Genomic DNA, 18,645 nt, shown 5'->3' with positions numbered 1-18,645 from the left:
CGGAAGAGTCGGCTTTTGTGCAGAACGCCAATATCGGAAGAGCTGCCTCACGCAAGCACTGCGACCCTGAACTCATCTGGACTTCACTCAGAGGAAGTGTGAGTGGGGAATGCAAATGTCCGACTGAGTTAAGACTGGACAGTGAACAGGCCTCATTCCGCCCGGCTCCCTAGTAGAGAGGCCGTGTGTCGTCCAATTGAGCCGACGTGTGAACAGAGCGGGTCGGGAGAGTCGGCAGCGGGCGAGAGGGCGTGGGAAAGGACAACTCTGGACAATGTCCCGACCCGGATTCTCAGAACACTGGAACTCATGTGAGAGAGGACCGGTTCAGAGCGAGTGGCACTGTCATCCATCTGAATGCCAAATAAAATTGGCATAAAGAAAAAAAAAGTCAATTAAAAAGCCCCACAGTGCTGTGCCTGTGCGTCGACACCCCGTCTTGGGAGCTCGGGTCAATAGTGTGAGTGTCTGTCTGTCTCGTCCTGCAAAGCTGAGGTTAAGTGCTGAGTGAGAGTGTTACTGTGTCCTGGGGGGCCGATGAGAGAGCAGCCTGGAGTCCTCGCCTCGTCACCGCTGCATGGCCAGCGCTGAACTTGGCCTAAGGCTTCAGTTACAGACAGTGTACAACATCAACTGTATTTGTACACACTGTAAACTGAATCTTTCCCCTCGTGGTCAATTTTTTTTATATCAGCTGAGAAAAAGGAAACTTGATTGATTCAAGTCAGGAACAGACATTTGGTGGTCATTGCATAGTTTGTAAAAGTTTATGTGACTCCGCCGCTTCGCCATTAGTCGCCCCCAAGTCCCCTCGGTGAGGTTGTGCTCCGTTTAGGGTGATATATCTCTCCATGAATACCTCACTTCCCCTAAAGATCAACTCAATAAATAGCCACTGCATCCGCCTGTGGAAGGGCCATGGATCACGCTCACCTCCCCCTCCCCTTCTTTTATTCTCGCTGCTTATGTAACACTTATCTTTCTCCTCTGCTCCTCCTCCTCCTCCTCCCTCCTCCTTTCTTGGTGGTTGTCTTGTGAATATTCCAATTACAGTGATGTGTGTATGACCTTTAAGTGAGCTGCAGGAGATATAGTTATCTACCTTCCACTCTGACACCCGGCGTCTATCAATCAGTGCTCCAACCCGACACCCTTACCAGAGCAGGTTGCTATACCAGACTGAGCTGGGTCTGGTGAAATGTGTTTGCCTGTTTGTCACTGTGAGAAAGAGATGGGAGATTTCCCCGGCACAGACTGTGGGTGGAGTAAGCGAGGGAATGACTAAAGGAGACTACATGTAAAAAATTCAGCTTACACACAAACACACAGGAGAGAGAGATGTTAAACATCTTCTTTTTAATCTGCAACCAGCCTGACTGAACCCCTGCTTCCACAAACAAGGCCTTTCCCAACAGCATCCTATATCACGCTTCCGCGAACAAGCAGGCGCGAGTCATACTTCTTCAGTTTCATTCTCATTCACCCGCCTTTCTTTTTCCAAAGGGCTAATCTGCATCTTCCATTGAATCAAGAATGGAAATTTCACCAGAAATGCTTCGTTTTCAATTTCATGCTAAAGCAGCTCAAGTTAGTGGATGTAATTTCTCCTAACAAGAAAATGTATCACTCTGTCGCACACTTAGTTCAGCTGTGCGAGAGATTTTTTTTGTCTTCCTGGGGCTTTGATAAATGTGCCAAAAGCATGATCACTCCCCTTCATCGCACTCCACACAAGGATAGAAGAATTACAGCGGTTATTAAAAAAAATAAAAACCTCCAGCTGGAATGTGCTTAGAAGACAAATGACATATCATTTAGGACTGGGGGGGAGGCATTACAAAATTAAGCAAGGTCCAAACCCGGGAGGTTATTCTACACATATTGTAGAGACCTCAACATCTGAGTGTGAGAATTACATCATTGTATAGACACAAATGTTATGTAAAAAGTAGAAGAAAAGAAAAAATTCCAAATCAAAACTTCTGCCAGCAAAAGAAGTATTTCCTCACTGTGACCGACCACTGTGACCAACGATGCCAAGAACAAAACAAATCCATTTGAAGTTTTGAAGCAAATTATGATTATCAGGTTCACACTGAAATGGATGATGAAGTCCAAACATGTGACAAGGAACGCATGAAGAATAGCATGACTGAAATAATACCACGCATGGCCAGGCCACCTGCCTAATGTATATTTATCTTGTAAACTTCGGATAAATGCATATGCAGAAACAATCAAATCTCTGGGCCTCCATTGGAAGATCCTGCACCACGGGGCTCAAGCGTGAAACCAATATCAGCTTAGTGTCTAGTCAAGCTTGAAGTGCCGCGCCGGGGCCCACGGAGCATGTTCTGCATATGCTCGCGGGCGTCACTTTTATCAGGGCGGAACAAGCAGATTTCCAGTGCTATCGCTGATCAATTCGTGCGAGTTAAGTCCCCCGCGTGTGGGTAAATAAGCAGCGGTTAAGGTGCTGATGAGGAATGGCAGGCCGTCCGAGTGGGAACGCGGGCTGGGGAGAGGCGGGGCCTGTCTATCTCCTCTGCCCTGGGTTCCTGACTTCAATCACTAACCTCAGATGAGCGTACATCTTATTCTCCGTACCTGCACAGGTACAAAATATACAAATATTCAGCCTTTCTTCCCAGAGAGGACTTGACTTTAAGTAGATTCAGTTACTCTTTCTGTTTGTACACATTTTAAAAACACAGCAAATAATACTGTTGTTAACGACGAAGACGTCGGTCCACCTCGACGGCGAAAGGACGACCTGACCTTGACTGATGCACTGCGAAAATCCCGCAGCTTCACTTCCAAAGCCTGCAGTGAAGAGAGCCAAAGCCAGAGCTAAGTGACATGTCAGTCAGTTCGTCTGTTTGGAGCCTTCAATTCCCCACGGCCTCAGCTTATTTACTGCATTTGTATGGAAAGCTGCGAGGAGGAGAGGGGCTGAGAGCCCGGCTGGCTCTCTTACATATGTATACAGTGTTTGGCGGCAACGCGCAAAAGAGCATCTCCCCTCGCAAGTCTCGGTGGCGTTGCAACTACAAACAAACGCGGGGAGGAGGGATGGAGCCATTTCTTTATGTATTCAGAATTGGGTCAGGGATGAAGGTAATCGGAGCAGCGGAGAGTGTTAACAAATGCAACATTTAAAAAAAAAAAAAAAAAAGTGATACCTGGAATCGGTTAGCGGAGATTCCGAGGCCCCCGCATTAGAGGGGTGACATTAAAAGATGCTTCTACTTCTCGCGAGGCATCTTCTTAACCAGATTTGAAGTCATTTTAATATTAGTTAGAGAATGGGAGGAGAGGGGAGAGCGGGCGGGGGGAGGTGTACACAACAAACCATCGGGCATGCGTTTCAGAGTCTGATTTGTTACTATTCATGGCTAAAGCGGAGAGGAACTGTAATACTAGACATGCTTGTTAAATTCACAACACTCCAAAGCTGCCTTCTAGCAAATCCTGTCCTTTGGTTGTCAGCTTAAGACACCCTGGCATATGCATATGTAGGATTTTTAAGCTCTGTTAAATGGATAGCGGTGTCGTGGCCTATCAAATGACTGTAAGCTACTTGCCTTTTTTTTTTTTTTTTTTGGGAGGGGGGCATTTACAGGGGGGAAAAAAGCAGGCAGCAATGCGTTACCTCGTGTGCGTCGGAAAGCAAACCCACCACCGCACGCGCTTTCCCTCTCCGACCTCGTGTAAACTCCACATTAGGGGCAAAACGGAGCCATCGGCATGTATGTATTCAGGCCGCGTGTGACAGTAACACTCCACCCGGCCGTATTAATGACCGGCCCTCCTTTAAAGCCGACAACAGGGGAGTGGCAACAAACAATGACAGAATGCCTGTTTTCGATTGTGAGGCCGGCAAAAGATGATGCGCCATTCACCACCGAAGGCAGTTCGCCGATAAATTATCGCGGAGGGGTATTGAGCTGAAGCAATTGCTCCGGTCCTTTCGGAGAATGCCTGTGTGTGTGTGTGTGTGTGTGTGTCTGTGAATGCATGCCTGTATATGTGTTTGTGCTTGTGTGAGTGGACTTATAGATCCAGTGCCATTTATTTCCCCGGAGCTGGAGCGGGGCGCAGTTAGGGAGGCATAAAAGGAAATGAGTTGTGAAGTGGCCATTGATCCTGGCCTGCACTGGGCTGGTCACTCACTGTATGTGCTGCTGACTGACTGACTGACTGCCTCTTATTTACACTGAGCAGGTTAACCCTGGCCCAGTTCCTTTATCACTGGCGTAATGTGCCACACAAGAAAAGGAAACGGAAAAAGAAAAGGCCAAGGGCGGAACGTTGACTGACCATGTCCATTGTAAAATGTGAAGATGTTAATGTGCACGTGCTATCTGTATGAATTAATGTTGGATTTCTTATGAGCAAAAAGGCTCGTCACAGCAAGTGACCACCGTATCTGATATCCTGTACACACAGACACGCGCGGTCAGTTCAATACCTGCGTCCCCCTCCACGTGCAGCCCGCTCTGCCCCCGCCACAGCTCCCAACTGCTTGAGCATAAAACACCCATAAGCATTCATTTCCAGAAGATTTCACCCTGTATCTCGCTCATCCTCTCGTCTCAATTCCTCCATCGCTCACCCCCCCCCCCCCCCGAAACCCCCACCCCTACCCCCCGCACTCTCCTACTGTCCCTTTCTCCCCGTCTCCCTTTCAAGCCGTGCAGCTTGACATTTCGCCACGCTCTCTGGGGACTCCCGCCACGAAATGGAGTTACTGGGAGAGCGCCACTGTAAATTCCAGGAGGCCACATGTAATGTGTCCTAAACATAGATGGACAGCCCAGGTTTCAAGGTAGCTGAAAAAAAGGAGACGGGGAGAAGAGGAGGAGGAGGAAGAAGTGGCGCCGCCATAGATAATAGAATAATACTGTGTTTTGTCTGGGGAAGAGTGTGCAAACAGTAGCTATGCTGTCATTCACACCCATATATCTTTAGTGTCATCACAGAGGGGGAAACTACAGGCCTATATGTCACAGGCCTGTATGTACTATCCTGTAGGGACTGTCTGCCAAAAGTCAGGCTTGAAATAAAAAGAAGGACGGCATTCATTGTAAATAAGTCCGACGCAAGGATTGCGGGGGTGGGTGGCAGGGTCTTTTCAATGGAAGGGGCAATCACTTTACAAAGACCTACGGCACACGCCGCTTCCCGAACACTTCTCCAGCCTTTAAAGGAAGAGAAAAAGAAAAACCTTATCTTCACTCAGATGATGATGGTTAACAAAAGGCTCCTTTATGAAATATTTCCGCGGAGGTCTTTCTCCTGTCCTGAGAGGTGATTGATGCATCAGGCCAGGGCTGGCGTCTTATTTACACAGTTGAGTGGGGCAATCTCAGGCCTGAGAGATAAACCTAATGAGCTTCTTTGTGTAAGGGTGCAAATGAGAGACACTGTCCTCCCTCCCCTCGCTCCCCCCCTCCCTCCCTCTTCCATCCAAAGGGACAGTCTGGGTGATTAGGCCTTAAAATTATGCTCAAGGGCAAAGCCCAGATTTGCATCTTAGGTGTGTGTGTGTGTGTGTGTGTGTGTGTGTGTGTGTGTACACTCAAATACGGTACTGAGGGAAAGACAGAGAGGCAGGTGAAGGGCAGAGAGAGAATGGGATGCTTGAGGCCTGTTTGTGGGTGCGTGTCAGTATTTTTGAGAGTGTGAGTATTTGCCTACACTAAACAACAAACTTGAGCTGTTATGAGAGGAAGGTGAGCTGACGTCTGTCAATGAGCGCACACACACACGCATGCACGCACACACACACACACTCACACACACACACAGACTCATTTTGTCCTTTGTCTGTGGGGTAACTTTCTCCCTAATGACTTTCATTTTTAGGGGAAATTTTTCATTTGCCCCTAAACCCTAAATGTTACCCATCACTTGCTGTCAGATTTCCCATCCCATCCATTTCCTCCAGCTAAACAGCAAGGAGAGGCAGGTTAATTGCTGTCACTCTCAAGTTGGACCACTGCCTAGCTCTCGTGTAGCGACAGGGGTAGCCTAGAAGAAAGATGGCACCGCGGCGCACTTATTGCAATTCCTGTCACACTGCTGCAGTCATTTAAATGGGGTTGGATAGTTTGCATTTTTGCTGCATCATGTGCCTCAGGAAAAGACAGAAAAATAAACCCTGCAAACCCCAACCGGCTACGGTCTCTTATGCACTGCATTTTTGTCCAAAAGTAAATATTTATCCATAAACAAGAAAAGAACAAATTTCACATGAATTATAAAATGCAAGCATTAAACTTTTTTGGGGGGTTGTTTGTGAAATAACAGGCATTACATAATTTTAAAAAAAAATTATGTTTCAATATAGTGCGCGTCATCTAGATGAGCAGTAAGAGAAGGTTGTCCCCACAGCCACAAAAAGGTCTCCGGTTAAATCCAGCGACCCGACCACAATAGAAAAAGCCTTGGCCTCCATTTTGCTCTGAATATCAATACACTTCCTTCAGGAGTGAGTCCATTTGCAGGGAAGGGGGGGCAGTAGTCCGGAGTATTGGCTCATCAATCCCACTGATAACCCTGGCAGGATTAAGTCTACAGACCACTGTAATCAACTAACAGGCTCATTATGGACATTATGGTATGGATCCAAAGATCAATGCGTGGCTCTCATGTACATGCATAGCAGCATATCATATTAAAGCATACGTCTGACTCGGGCCAATGATAAAGTGTTCAGGGACTATAAGATCAGCACTTTTTAATTTTTTTTTAATAGTGATCCTTTTAGCATAGCAATTAGAGTTGTGTAACATTCATCATGTGCTCCCGATACATATCTGCAGCTGGCAAATTGCAATCAGATACAGTGGGTATCTAATCTGTGATCTCAAATCAAATTAGGTCTATTTAGACAACCTTGGGAGTGGGGGTGATGAAAACCCCCGACAGGAATTAAGGGCCTGGAAATTCAATTGTGACATAACGGTCGTGATCCAGATACATGGATAATAGAGTGTGTGACTTTGAAATTAGTGCACATTATAAACAGGAGTTTGCTGTATAAAAAAAAAAAAAAATACTTAACTGTAAATATTTAAATACAGGAAAAAAATTGCTCCAGTGTGCCCGAGTCTTGATCTGTGTCCTACAAGCCCTCGGTCGAATTTAAAGCGACGAGACCTTAAGATGCTGCTCTTTCTAATTATAGCTGCAGGTGGTATTTTGGAGCTGCTAGGTAATGGCACAACCCACAGGGACAGTGGAGAATTCATCAGTGCTTATTATTAATCATCCCCCCAGCAGCGTGATGAGAGACTCCAGCTCCTATACCCACCGGACCACTCAATGTCATTCCAAATGTGGCTGGAAAATTAAACCCAACAGCCTTCCCTCAAAAGGCACTCAGAGACGGACATGGACTGGAATTTTTTAACTGCTCACAGGTGCAAAAAAAAAAAAAAAAGAGACATTGTACAAGCATGGACAGACTTATGCATATGTGACCACACTATGCTTCACACACACACAAGCTGTCATTCACTTCCGCAAACCGGCCAACATCACGATAACCTTCCTCAAAAGAGCAGGTAGCAAACCGCAAAGCGCTGCACTGCTCTGTGCTGACAAATGTGTTTTTAAAAAAAAGAAAAGAAAAGAATCTTCCGTCGCCTTGCTTGGACCTCGCGCTCTCTCTCTCTCTCTCTCTCTGCAAAAGGAGATGCAGCGTGAGCGCACCACAGGAAGTGTGTGTGAAGTTAACAGCACAGGGCCCCCCTGTTTTAAAAAGCCTCCGGAGACCTGTTAGCTGGACTGCTCATTTCAATGTGTCTGTCTCTGGGCTTGGGAGAAGGCTCGGGCTGGCCTCTTTACAAGGTGCACACTGTCATGCACCCCCCCCCCCCCCCCTCACCACCACCACCACGGGCTCTTCCCTCAGCCATACGTCCATCTCAGAGACTTATAACCAGACACTTAATGCTTACATCGCTCTTCTCTCTGAGTGCTGTGGTCTTTTTCTTTTTTGTGGATAACAGCAGAGCTTTTGTTCATGTGATGAGATGACTAGCTGAGAAAAACACATTTCCAGAAGATTTCACCCTGTATCTCGCTCATCTAACACACAAACACACCCACCCACACACACACACACACACACACACACACACACGTTTCTCTGCTCATTCCAACTAGACTGATCTTCGTAATTTAGTTTTCATATTAGATCTATGAATCTACTCTTCAGATTTCATTACCAATAAAATAAAGTTCACGAACATTTCTCAGTTGCCCAAAAGCCCTTCTGCTGTGCGTTCTATTGTGCTTGCCTGCAGTTGGGTTCAATGGTACAGCAGTCCTGCTCTTAATCTCTTTTTCACTTCTACCTGCAGAGCATCAGCGCCAAATGAAGGCATTCCTCCGAAACCCAACACCTCCTCCAAATGTAAAAGGGTGATGGCAGGCAGAGAGCGAGCGGGCGATAGAGTCAACCCCCAATCACGTGCGTGTGAGTGAGAAGTGTGGCAGAGTGGTGATAAATGGGGGTTGAGGCCACACAGTGCTACGATGCCGCTGCGGCCACCAGCAGGACACACTGGTGTTGTGCCGTGGACGGAGGGTGGGTGCTGGGAGGGGATCAGGGCATGTGGAGGGGTGGAAGCGGCTGCAGGACATGCTTGAGTTTGCTCCACTGAATACCCCCACCACTGCATTCAGACACACACACACACACACACACAGTTGCAGACCCACAGCAACATATCTGCCTCTGTTGTATTGCCCTGACCGAGCTGACCCGGAGGCTTCAGCTGCTGCCACAAATACACACAAGCATAATACACACACATACACACACACACACACACACACACACACACACACACACACACACACACACACAGGAATATAAGTTTGCATGAAAATTCCCATCCAGCCAAAAAAGGACAGCGTGCATCATTATTAACTCGCGGCATTGTCCCCCCCCATCCACCCCCCCCCGTCCACCCCAAAGCACGGCCCTCTGACCTCATCTCCCACTGCTCTTTTGGCAAACTGTCAAAGCCATCATTCACGGTGAAAAGACACGAGGGACACTTGACTCCTTCACTCTGCCGGCGACTGACTTTCACAACTCCTGCCCCCCAGGCAGCAACCACCTCTCACAGCCCCCCGCTGTAGTCGGTTCACCCTCAGCTTACACGGGTAACAGAGTCAGCGCAATAAAAAAAAAAAAAAAAATGATTTCATGAAGGAAAAAATACAGAGATTGAAAACAGAGCATCAAATTTGCGGGGAAGAAGTCACCAAAATCATTACATGAACAATATTACAATATTGTCAAGTCAGTCAGAGAAGAACTAATGTCAAATTGAGGTGAAATAAAAGTGAATTATTTTGCAGATGGAGGGGGGGGGGGAGTGAATTAGAGAGCTCGCATGCAAATGGTCAAAGGTTTCTCTGTGGCTGCAGCTGCAGTATCTGTGTGTGAGCCGTGAACTAGTGCCGAATTAGGAGGCCCTCTGGTGGATACAGCGCTGCCATGACACACACACACGCGAACACGCACAACCCAAACAACGTACTATGCTCCGACACACACTTTATCTGCACAGCTCTCTCCCTTTCTAGTGCACACACTCTCTCTTTCGCATCACACAAACTGTCTCACATGGCCTTGCACCGGCTGCGGCGGGATCTCTCTATACAATCGAAATGCAAAAAACAAAAGAAAAGAAGAAGAAGAAAAAAAGAAAAAACACAACTAAATCTATAACCAACTGTCACTGCAAAACATCATCAAGAGACAAAAAGCTTCGAGCAAAAACGCAACCGACGGCCCAACAAACTAATGAGAATATTTACCAGGGACAAAACAACAGCCGATTACATTTCCCCCCTGTGCTATAAACAACACAAACAAATCAAAAAACATACAGTACAGTCGGTTTTTTTTGTGCCTCCTGTCTATGAAGAAAAAACCCCAACGCTGCCTGAGCAGAGAGCAGAGCACAGAGCAGAGTGGGCGAGCGGCGGGGGAAACAGAGCGAGAGAGAGAGAGAGAGAGAGAGAGAGAGAGAGCGGCAGAGAGACGAGACGGGGGAGAAACACAACTTACCTGCTGTTGTTGCAGATGCAGCAGCTCGACTGTGCTTACTTCGCTGCTCGTGTCACCAGCGCTTGATCTCCCATCTCTACTGCCAGCCTCTAATTGGCTGCTGCTTAGGGTGCTCATTCCATTTTGACTCATTGAACTGTTGCTTATTGTCTCTGTGGCCGACTCCTGCATCATCATGATTTAAAACCTAGAAGTGATTAAGAGGCACCGGTTAGGGCTCTCCTTGTTACAATTCCCCCCTTTCTTCCCCTCCTATTTTTTTTTTTTTTTTTTCTTTACGCTTCCATTATCAAGCCCTCGGTCCCCCTCTGCAAATTAAAGCATTTAAAGAAGAGGGAGGAGGGGGGGAAGGAAAAAGGGTGGTGGGGGGGATGCAGGAGGAGCAATTATGCATTCATTGTGTAAATGAAGCAATACAAAGAGATGCACATCCTGGTGCTATTGGAAAAGGGAGGGGTTCCCAAATAAAGCAAATGTTTTTATCCACAAAAATGCTCGCATGAATCATCAAAGCATGTGAAAAGTGATATTATTGTTGTTACAATTTTTTAATAGAAGTGCATTTGTAAGCAATAAAAACAAAAAAAAAATATGTATAAAAGACAAAGTATTCATAAATGAGCTTAATGCCTTTTTAATATCTCCATTACACTTTGAGACAGCCAGGCACCACAGACAGAAGTACAGAAGCGTGGGGGCACTCCTAAAAAGATCTGACTCCTTGAAGCCGTCAGAGTTTTAGTGTCGCGACTGAATGAAGTTGCCCGATGACGCAAAGCTAATCATGCAAAATTAAAATTTGGTGATGGGGCGGGAGGGGGAGGAGGCGCAAAGTCACATGGTGCAGGGCGAGTGGTGAACGCTGCAATGGTTCCGTCGTCTTTGCTGTGGCTAAATAAAATCTGCCTTGCAGGCTTTCCATATAGAGAAAGGATGCTCTTGTGTCATTTATTGGCTTGGTTCATTTTTTTCCCCCTTTTATTTAATCAAACCTCCTGTATTCATTTTTTTATGATATTTAAAAAGAAGAAAAAAAGAATCATTGCTGCTCTCAACAGGACACAATTAAACCAGATGTTGAGCTGCAATCAAACTTTGTGGTGGGAAATTTAGAATATGATTTTCTTTTTTTTAAATAGCAGTAAATAAGATATTGAATTAATTCTGCCGTATTTATTAGATATGGAAATTGAGTGAGAGATAGAGAGAAAAGGAAGAGAGAAAAGGGGGGGGGGGGAAATCTATCACGAATATCACTAATGATTGTGCTAAAAACAGCATAAATTATGCATATTACCTCCTCTCTCTCTCCAGTAATAAATGTTTTATCATTTTCCCCTGGATTTAATGCTCTGTACCTTCACTGGGGCAGAGAGGAGCCCGAAACCAACATCACTCGACACTCACACAATAAATAAATAAGCTCCTACAAACGGCAACTGAAAATGCACCCTTGAATTATTGATTCTATTGGGAAAATAATTATTTTGCAATTGTTTAAAAAAAATTAATACGATTACGATTTTGAAACTTTCAGTTAGGGAAGTTTGCCTCCTGAAGCTGCGAGGCATGTCGTTATTTCCATTCCTATCCCGACGGCAGTTTTGCCTCTTTGACGTGAACAATACAAAAAATTGAAACAAGCGTATTTGTGCAAGAGCAATGAGATAAACCACATGCATGCCACAAAAGACGGACAGATGATGATTATGACTGTGTGCGCAAGTGTGTGTGTTTTTGTGCGCATATGGGTCATTATCCACATGATGATTCTTTGGCCAGTTTTAATAGAAGTGTGTCCTTCAGTGTGTGTGTGTGTGTGTGTGTGTGTGTGTGTGTGTGTGTTTGACGAGGGGCAGATACAGGACGGGCCTTAAAGGATGTCTACAGCCAGGATAAACAGGATCCAGCCAGGGAGAACAAACAGGGCTGAGCAGTTACACAGAGCAGGGCGACAGCTGCCCAGGACACAAGTAAATAGGGAAGAGGCCAGGACAAGGCATGCTTGTGAACAAACAGGCCCCTGTTTAACACCACGCCGCTCGCTACTGATGGGAAGAGACGCAGAAAAAAGACAGAGCGGAGCGGAGAGGGCGACGGAGAGGGACAGAGGGAAAGAATAAGGGAGGGAGAGAGAGAGAGAGAGAGAGAGAAACGGAGAGTGTGTAGGAGGGAGGAAGGTGGTGCTTTTTGTGATGGTGGGGAGGAGGGGGGGGGGGGTGGTGGTGGTGGTGGTGGTGGTGGTGTTGGGGGGGAGCTGGCACAATGTGACATCCAATCCGGTGATGAATCTCAGCATAAGAAACTCAAGGCTGCAGCCGAGATCAGCCGGCTAATAAGTATTCAAATTAGGCATAAATTTTACATGCTCAATGTTTAAAATATTCAGAGAAAGACTGTCTGATTGCCTTTACTACGATTTTATGAACATTCTAATGGAGACTGGATCCCTCTCTCTCTCTCTCTCTCGCTCTCTCTTTTTGCCTTCTTTCTTAGGCAATGGATGTTCAGAAAACTTGAATATATATTATATGAGACGAGGAAATAAGGATTTTTAATAATATCTGGAACGCAATGAAAACCACCGCGAAGGTCCAAGGAAAATTGCCACTTTGATATTAACAGAGCAATACAATTTGCTTTGAATGTGCTAAAGTGTGATTAAATAAAACATTTATATCGCATTGAGAAAATGCTAAAGACAATTAGCGAAATAAGACAAACGTCCCAACAACAACAAAAAAAAAGTGAATTTCACACACAAACAACAAATGTCCGTCTTTTATCTTGGCGCTGCAAGCCTCCCCTCCTGCCCCTCCGGAAATAACGATCTGTGCAATATGTGCCACTGCAACATAATGATAATGCAGATATATGCAAAGTATATTCGCAGAGATCAGATGGTGCTTTAACCTTAATGACAGCGGTGAGATAAATTAATTAGCCGTCTAAAGGCGGCATTCAAATCTGCCAATTAGAATGTCAATTAGAAACACAGCCGGGCTGCGGTGATGAGCGGGCTGCCGAGCTGCGGATCCGACTGTGGGGGTGATGGAACTGTCACAGATAGAGAGACACACACACACACACACACACACACACATATGGACACACACATACACACTCAATACTCAAGAGAGACAGATAGTGACAATATTCAGCACCTGAGGGTGTGACTGCATGCGAGTGTGTATCTACATTTGCGTGTGTGTGTGTGCGCCCCCACCACAGGTTCTCCGTACCCTGCACCCACCCTCTCTCCCTGAGGGGTACCAGCCCTGACCCCGGCCCAGCCTGTCCCTATAAACCAACTGGGTCGCGAGGAGCCACGGCACCCCCCGGGCGAAAGGATATCCGCGTCGGTGCAGGCGAGCCGCAATGCCGCGCGAGTGAGGCTGCTGGTTTGCCCACACGTGTGTTTGACATCCCGTAAATTGCCGGGGTCCTGCATTTCAACACACCCACCATTTGATGCGATTTCCTCAAGCCATAATCTTGCAATGAGGGAGAACCTAGACTACTTATTATCGCGATCGGAAACAGAGAGGAAGGCTGTCATTGCCCTTGTATTACGCTGGTAATTCTGTAGATGTATAGCTTTGGGAAGGAAGATGATAGTGATACTAAGTGTTTAGTTTGTGGGCTGGTGGGAAGATACAGAGAGAGAGAGAGAGAGAGAGAGAGAGAGAGAGAGAGAGAGACGGAGATAACTCGGCGCGCTCTCAATTCACCAACGTCAACGCTCTCCGATGGCTCCAGAATTTCCACTGAGGTGGGGGCTCAGGAGAAAGAAACGTGTCTCCTGATAAAGCGGCGAGACAAAGACGGATATTTTATTTGCAAAAGCTTCGGACCAACTCCAGCTTTTGTCTCGTTCCTTGTGCAACCGTGGCCCCGCTTGCCGTTCCTCTTCAGCTCGGGCAAATATTTGCACTCGACTCGAGTCTTACACTACGCAAATCCGCCTCCTCCGTCAGGTGCGGGTTCCGAAGAAGGGGTCCTGACGACGCGTTTGGCCCCCGAGATTGGAGAGAACTCCCCCCCCCCCCCCCTTTTCTTTCAAGAAGTGACACAACAAAGGTGTGAGGAGAAGTGAGCCTTTTCATTGTCTCGCACACAAACACACTCTCTCTCTCTTTTCCTCGCGCACACACACACACAAACACACACACACACACACACACACACACACACACACACCTATCATTAAAGGGGAAAGAAGCAGCCCTCCATCTTTGTTTTGCGAGCTCTAAAAGCCCTTAATGTAGCCTCATTACCTGGCCTGTCTCCCGCTCTATCATGTGCAGTAAACACACACTATGACACTGGCCATCCATCTAGTGGGAATACACAGCTGTCTGCTGTGCTCCAACACTGTCTAGGGAACACTAGGGAATTTAACACACACACACACATACACACACACACACGCACACACACACAGACACAACAGGCTTGACACTGGTTTCGTTCAGAGTCTCTCTGGACTATCCGTTTTCGGTACGAGGATGTTCTCCGCTGTGTCTCCATCCACAACACTGATCCATTACACCGCCTAATATGCATGAGTTGCAAAAAAATATTTTCATTAGCATGACAAAAAAGGAAAAAGGAAAATGAAAAAATGAAAAAAAGGTGATCTGTAAATCTGTGATCCCAAACATCCATTCATTATCTGCTCCCGCTTCAGGTGGCTGTAGCTGGAATTCTTGTAGGTTTTAAGATCAAAATAATGAAGAAAAAAAAATAATAATAATAGAAATTACATTTCACAGTCTGCTGACTCCTCACAGCTCTCTGATCAAGTCGCGATACGGCTACCATTTAAAATAATCACAGATTCTTTGCTTGAGTGAAATTAATTCATCATTGCCATAAGTTACTATGCATACAAAATAAAGAAGTAACTGGGCAAGGGCAAGGGCTCCCATATTCAATACCTCAGATTGCTTAATAAATCAAAATGCCACATATGTGCTGACTGTAAAAGTGGGTGCTTAAAACCATTGCAATTTGAAGTGATGAATTGAATCTTAAGACCAAATAATGAAGGGCAAAAAAAAAGTTAACAATAACTTAATCAGAAGTCTTGCATACATTTATGCAAGGGATATTTATGCCTTTGACGAATCTTTGATTATGATCACATGTTTGTTTGTACTTGGGTGTACTTTTAGTTTTGTTTTTTTTCTCAGGAAGCGAGTTGTGTCAGCACAAGCAGTTTACTACAGCCTTCCTCTTCAAGCATCGATTCTGGTGTCGGAGATGGAAAAAAAACGACCACTTGGAAAGCCGTGTTCGACAAAACCCAGTCCCCCGGATTAAATAAGGCAAGCCGGGCTGTCGTGCCTCAGAATTAAAAGCTTCCTTTTTGGCACTAAGGAGCCACCATAAAGGAGCATTAATGACTACTTCTTATAAACCTGTGTATGGTAATGGTTTCCGCTCGCCGATATAGGAATTTCAAAAGTGCTTCACCAGTGAATAAAGATTGCTTTGGAAAGAAAAGGGGCTGAAGAAATCATATTTACAAAATCAGGAGTGGGGCCAAATGAAAGGAGATGAATATGAATAATGGACTTTGCTTCTTTCCCCCCCTCCCTGGGATTAACATTATTCAAAGCAACAGAATCAAATGTGGTTATCTCCTGTCCAATGAGCCCCTACATTGACAAAACCTCAGTCATATTTCAATTCTTCATTTGAGCCGACAATAAATTGTAGTTCCGTGATAGCGGGACATTCAGCCAAGAATGTTCAGAACTTAATTCTCTTCTATTTACCATAAGGAGATGAGACGGAATAAGATAAAAGACAGACTATTTGCCACAGTGTGTGAGCGTCCCTGAATGGAGTGTGAGCGTGTATCAAGAGTCAGTGTTTGTGGAGTACAGAGAGAGAGAGAGGGGAAAAAATGACAAAGAAAAACCAGAGGAAAGAGTGTAAAGTGCATGTTCAATTGTGCGGTCCGCACAATGTCTCCTTAGAATCAAATGCAAGAGGCTCTCGTGAATACTGCACATGATACTATGTTAATACAAATTCTTTTTTTATGAATACAACCGGCTCTGAAATAGGACAATGGCCAAACAGTTATTGTACGCGGACTATCCAATTACTAATGAAAAATAGGGTAAAAAAATTGAGAGAAAATACTTTTGAGATTCAATTTAATGAAGTAGAATTTATTTATTTAATAAATAAAAAAACTACTGCTGCTGCAATAAATGCACACGTCCTAAATACACAACGGTGACACAGCACACACACACACACACACACACACACACACACACACACACACACACACACACACACACACACACACACACACACACACACACACACACACCTCACGGAAGCAGCAGGAGAGGAGGAGAGGAACTAGTTTTCTCCAGCGTCTGAGCTCATCCCATATCATTTACATTTTCACCCATCAGGCTCCTCACTCTGCTGATGCAGGAGACAGCCCCGCTCGCGCGGCGGGTCGCGGGCGAGACGGTGACGAAAGCCGACCAGTCGGCTCTCATTTGCATATTTGCCAATTCCATTAATTAACTCGGGCCCACCTAATCAGGGCTAATTGACCTATAAAGAGGGGAGGCCTCATTGTCTCATCCAATCATCTTTACCGAGTGCAGAGGAGGTGTGCCCCGGTGAATGCAGGGTACTTCCGACCCAGCGGTATTTATAGACCTCATGCGGGGGAAGTTTTCCACTCAGAAAAGACGTTTAATCTGTGAGCGATCGGGACTCGGCTGCTTTGACGCGGAGGCACGAGCTGTAAAAAAAGAAAAGAAAAAAAAGAAGAAGAGGAAGAAGAGGAAGAAGAAGAAAACGGACAAATTCTTTTTTTACGCTGGTCCGGTGTTCTTGTTAGAGGGGAGCAGAGAAAACTCAGAGGAGCTAATGACAGTTGCTGGTCTGACTCGCCGGTCCTCTCCAGAGCAACGGCAGATCCAGCGGACGGGCGCAGGGAGCCGGCCGCGGCCGGCGCAGCTATAGAGACATAGCTCATTGTGACATTTCCAGTTATTTCTGGTTGATTAGGGCCATTATGTCTCCAGCTCTGATTTATGTTGTCATTCCCCCTCAGCAGTCCTGCATCGATAGATCTTAATGAATTGGTAAATAAGGGTGAAGATTGCAGTTGACAACACCGCAACATTCCTCATTCATACCAGACAAGATTTATGTAACCAATTAGGAGCATAACAGTGTGGGGGGGGGGTCAACTGGTCAGGAGAAAAAACATAATCTTTCCAGGGGAAAATTACAAAAGTCTCGACCACGACAAAATAGATAATGTGCAGTCTTTACCACCGGTTTAGTCACACTTTCTCCATCCCCTGTTGGGGACTTTGGAGCTGCTCGGAAGAAAGGAGCCCTCCTGCTCCTCGTAGGATTAAGAAAAATTGATTTAACAAATAATGTACAGACTGGCTGACTGGCTGCACCTTTTCCTTTTCAACGTCCGAAAACCAAAGATGCTGATGGAATCAACAGATTAAAAAACGAAGCCCTCGCCAACAAAGCACCACTTTGATATGGAGATGTTCGATTCAAGAAGCCACTCTCCCCCCCCCCCCCCCCCCCCCCCCCCCCCCCCCCCCCCCCCCCCCCCCCCCCCACACACACACACACACACACGACCATCAAAAACAGCCAATAAAAATGAGAAGGGGCGTGCATCTGAGTGAAGGTGTGTGTGTGTGTGTGTGTGTGTGTGTGTGTGTGTGTGTGTGGTGGGGGCCCACAAATCAATTGTTCACTTCACGTTTGAAACAAAAAAAATAAAATAATAATATGCATTTTTTAATGGCCTCACACTTCCTTTATTTAATTTCCCTACACTGCAGTACTATAAATTTGTTAGCAGACAAATAACAGGTCTCTCTGTCATAAAAAAAAAAAATTTAGATAAAAGTGCTGATCATCAATAGCCGGCGACAGGCCAGGAGGACCCATAGGGCACGAGCGAACAGAGGTGGAAAATTAGAGCAGAGTGATACGGGAGTCGGCTCCTTTCAGCCTCTCTCCCTTCAAGCACATGCAAATGAGGCCGTGCTGCTTAACTGCATCATTTATGTGGATAATAGCGGCATCATCATTACGGGAACTCAAATTAAATTACATCACAATTAGCATAACAAAGTGATTGGTTAAACTTTCAAAACAAATAACGCGGCGCGGGCTAATGAACAGCGTTAATTGGCCAGTGTGCATTCTAAATAAAACATGCAGGGTAAACATGTGTATTAGTTAAACTCTTTCAAAATTCATTTTCTCCTTCTTCTTCTTTTTTTTTTTTTTTTAAACAAAATCAGACAGATGTGGATAAAAAGGGAGGAAAAAGAAGAGCGACCGCCGAATATTGCCAGGGGGATTTGTAAGCTGAAATATAAAATGTGTAGCATTTAATTTTATTGCGCTAAAGAACCTATTATGTGCCAGACTCTGGAGAACAATGTAAATTATCTGCCTTCAAAATGGAGTTTGGCCAATTCTCCATGTGAACTAATCACATAGCTCATTATGCATTAGGGTAT

At 45.6% G+C, this 18,645-nt stretch overlaps 1 protein-coding gene across 7 annotated transcripts in view; it reads right to left on the bottom strand.

The window, feature by feature from the left end:
* The window catches only part of foxp2 (forkhead box P2), a 104,043-nt gene that overhangs the window by 50,687 nt on the left and 34,711 nt on the right, over positions 1-18,645 (bottom strand). For 6 of the 7 annotated variants that reach the window (XM_047336327.1, XM_047336330.1, XM_035613645.2 and 3 more), the window contains one exon: positions 10,097-10,283. The exons of the other annotated variant lie outside the window; for it this stretch is intronic. In XM_047336327.1, coding sequence (XP_047192283.1) covers positions 10,097-10,273 — 177 coding nt within the window. In that variant the 5' untranslated portion in view covers positions 10,274-10,283. The remainder of the gene's footprint in view (positions 1-10,096; positions 10,284-18,645) is intronic. 7 annotated transcript variants of the gene reach the window in all.

The sequence above is a fragment of the Scophthalmus maximus genome, chromosome 12 (genome assembly GCF_022379125.1).
Source record: "Scophthalmus maximus strain ysfricsl-2021 chromosome 12, ASM2237912v1, whole genome shotgun sequence".
In the NCBI taxonomy this organism is placed as follows: Eukaryota; Metazoa; Chordata; class Actinopteri; order Pleuronectiformes; family Scophthalmidae; genus Scophthalmus; species Scophthalmus maximus.
This window is presented reverse-complemented; position numbering and strand designations above follow the sequence as displayed.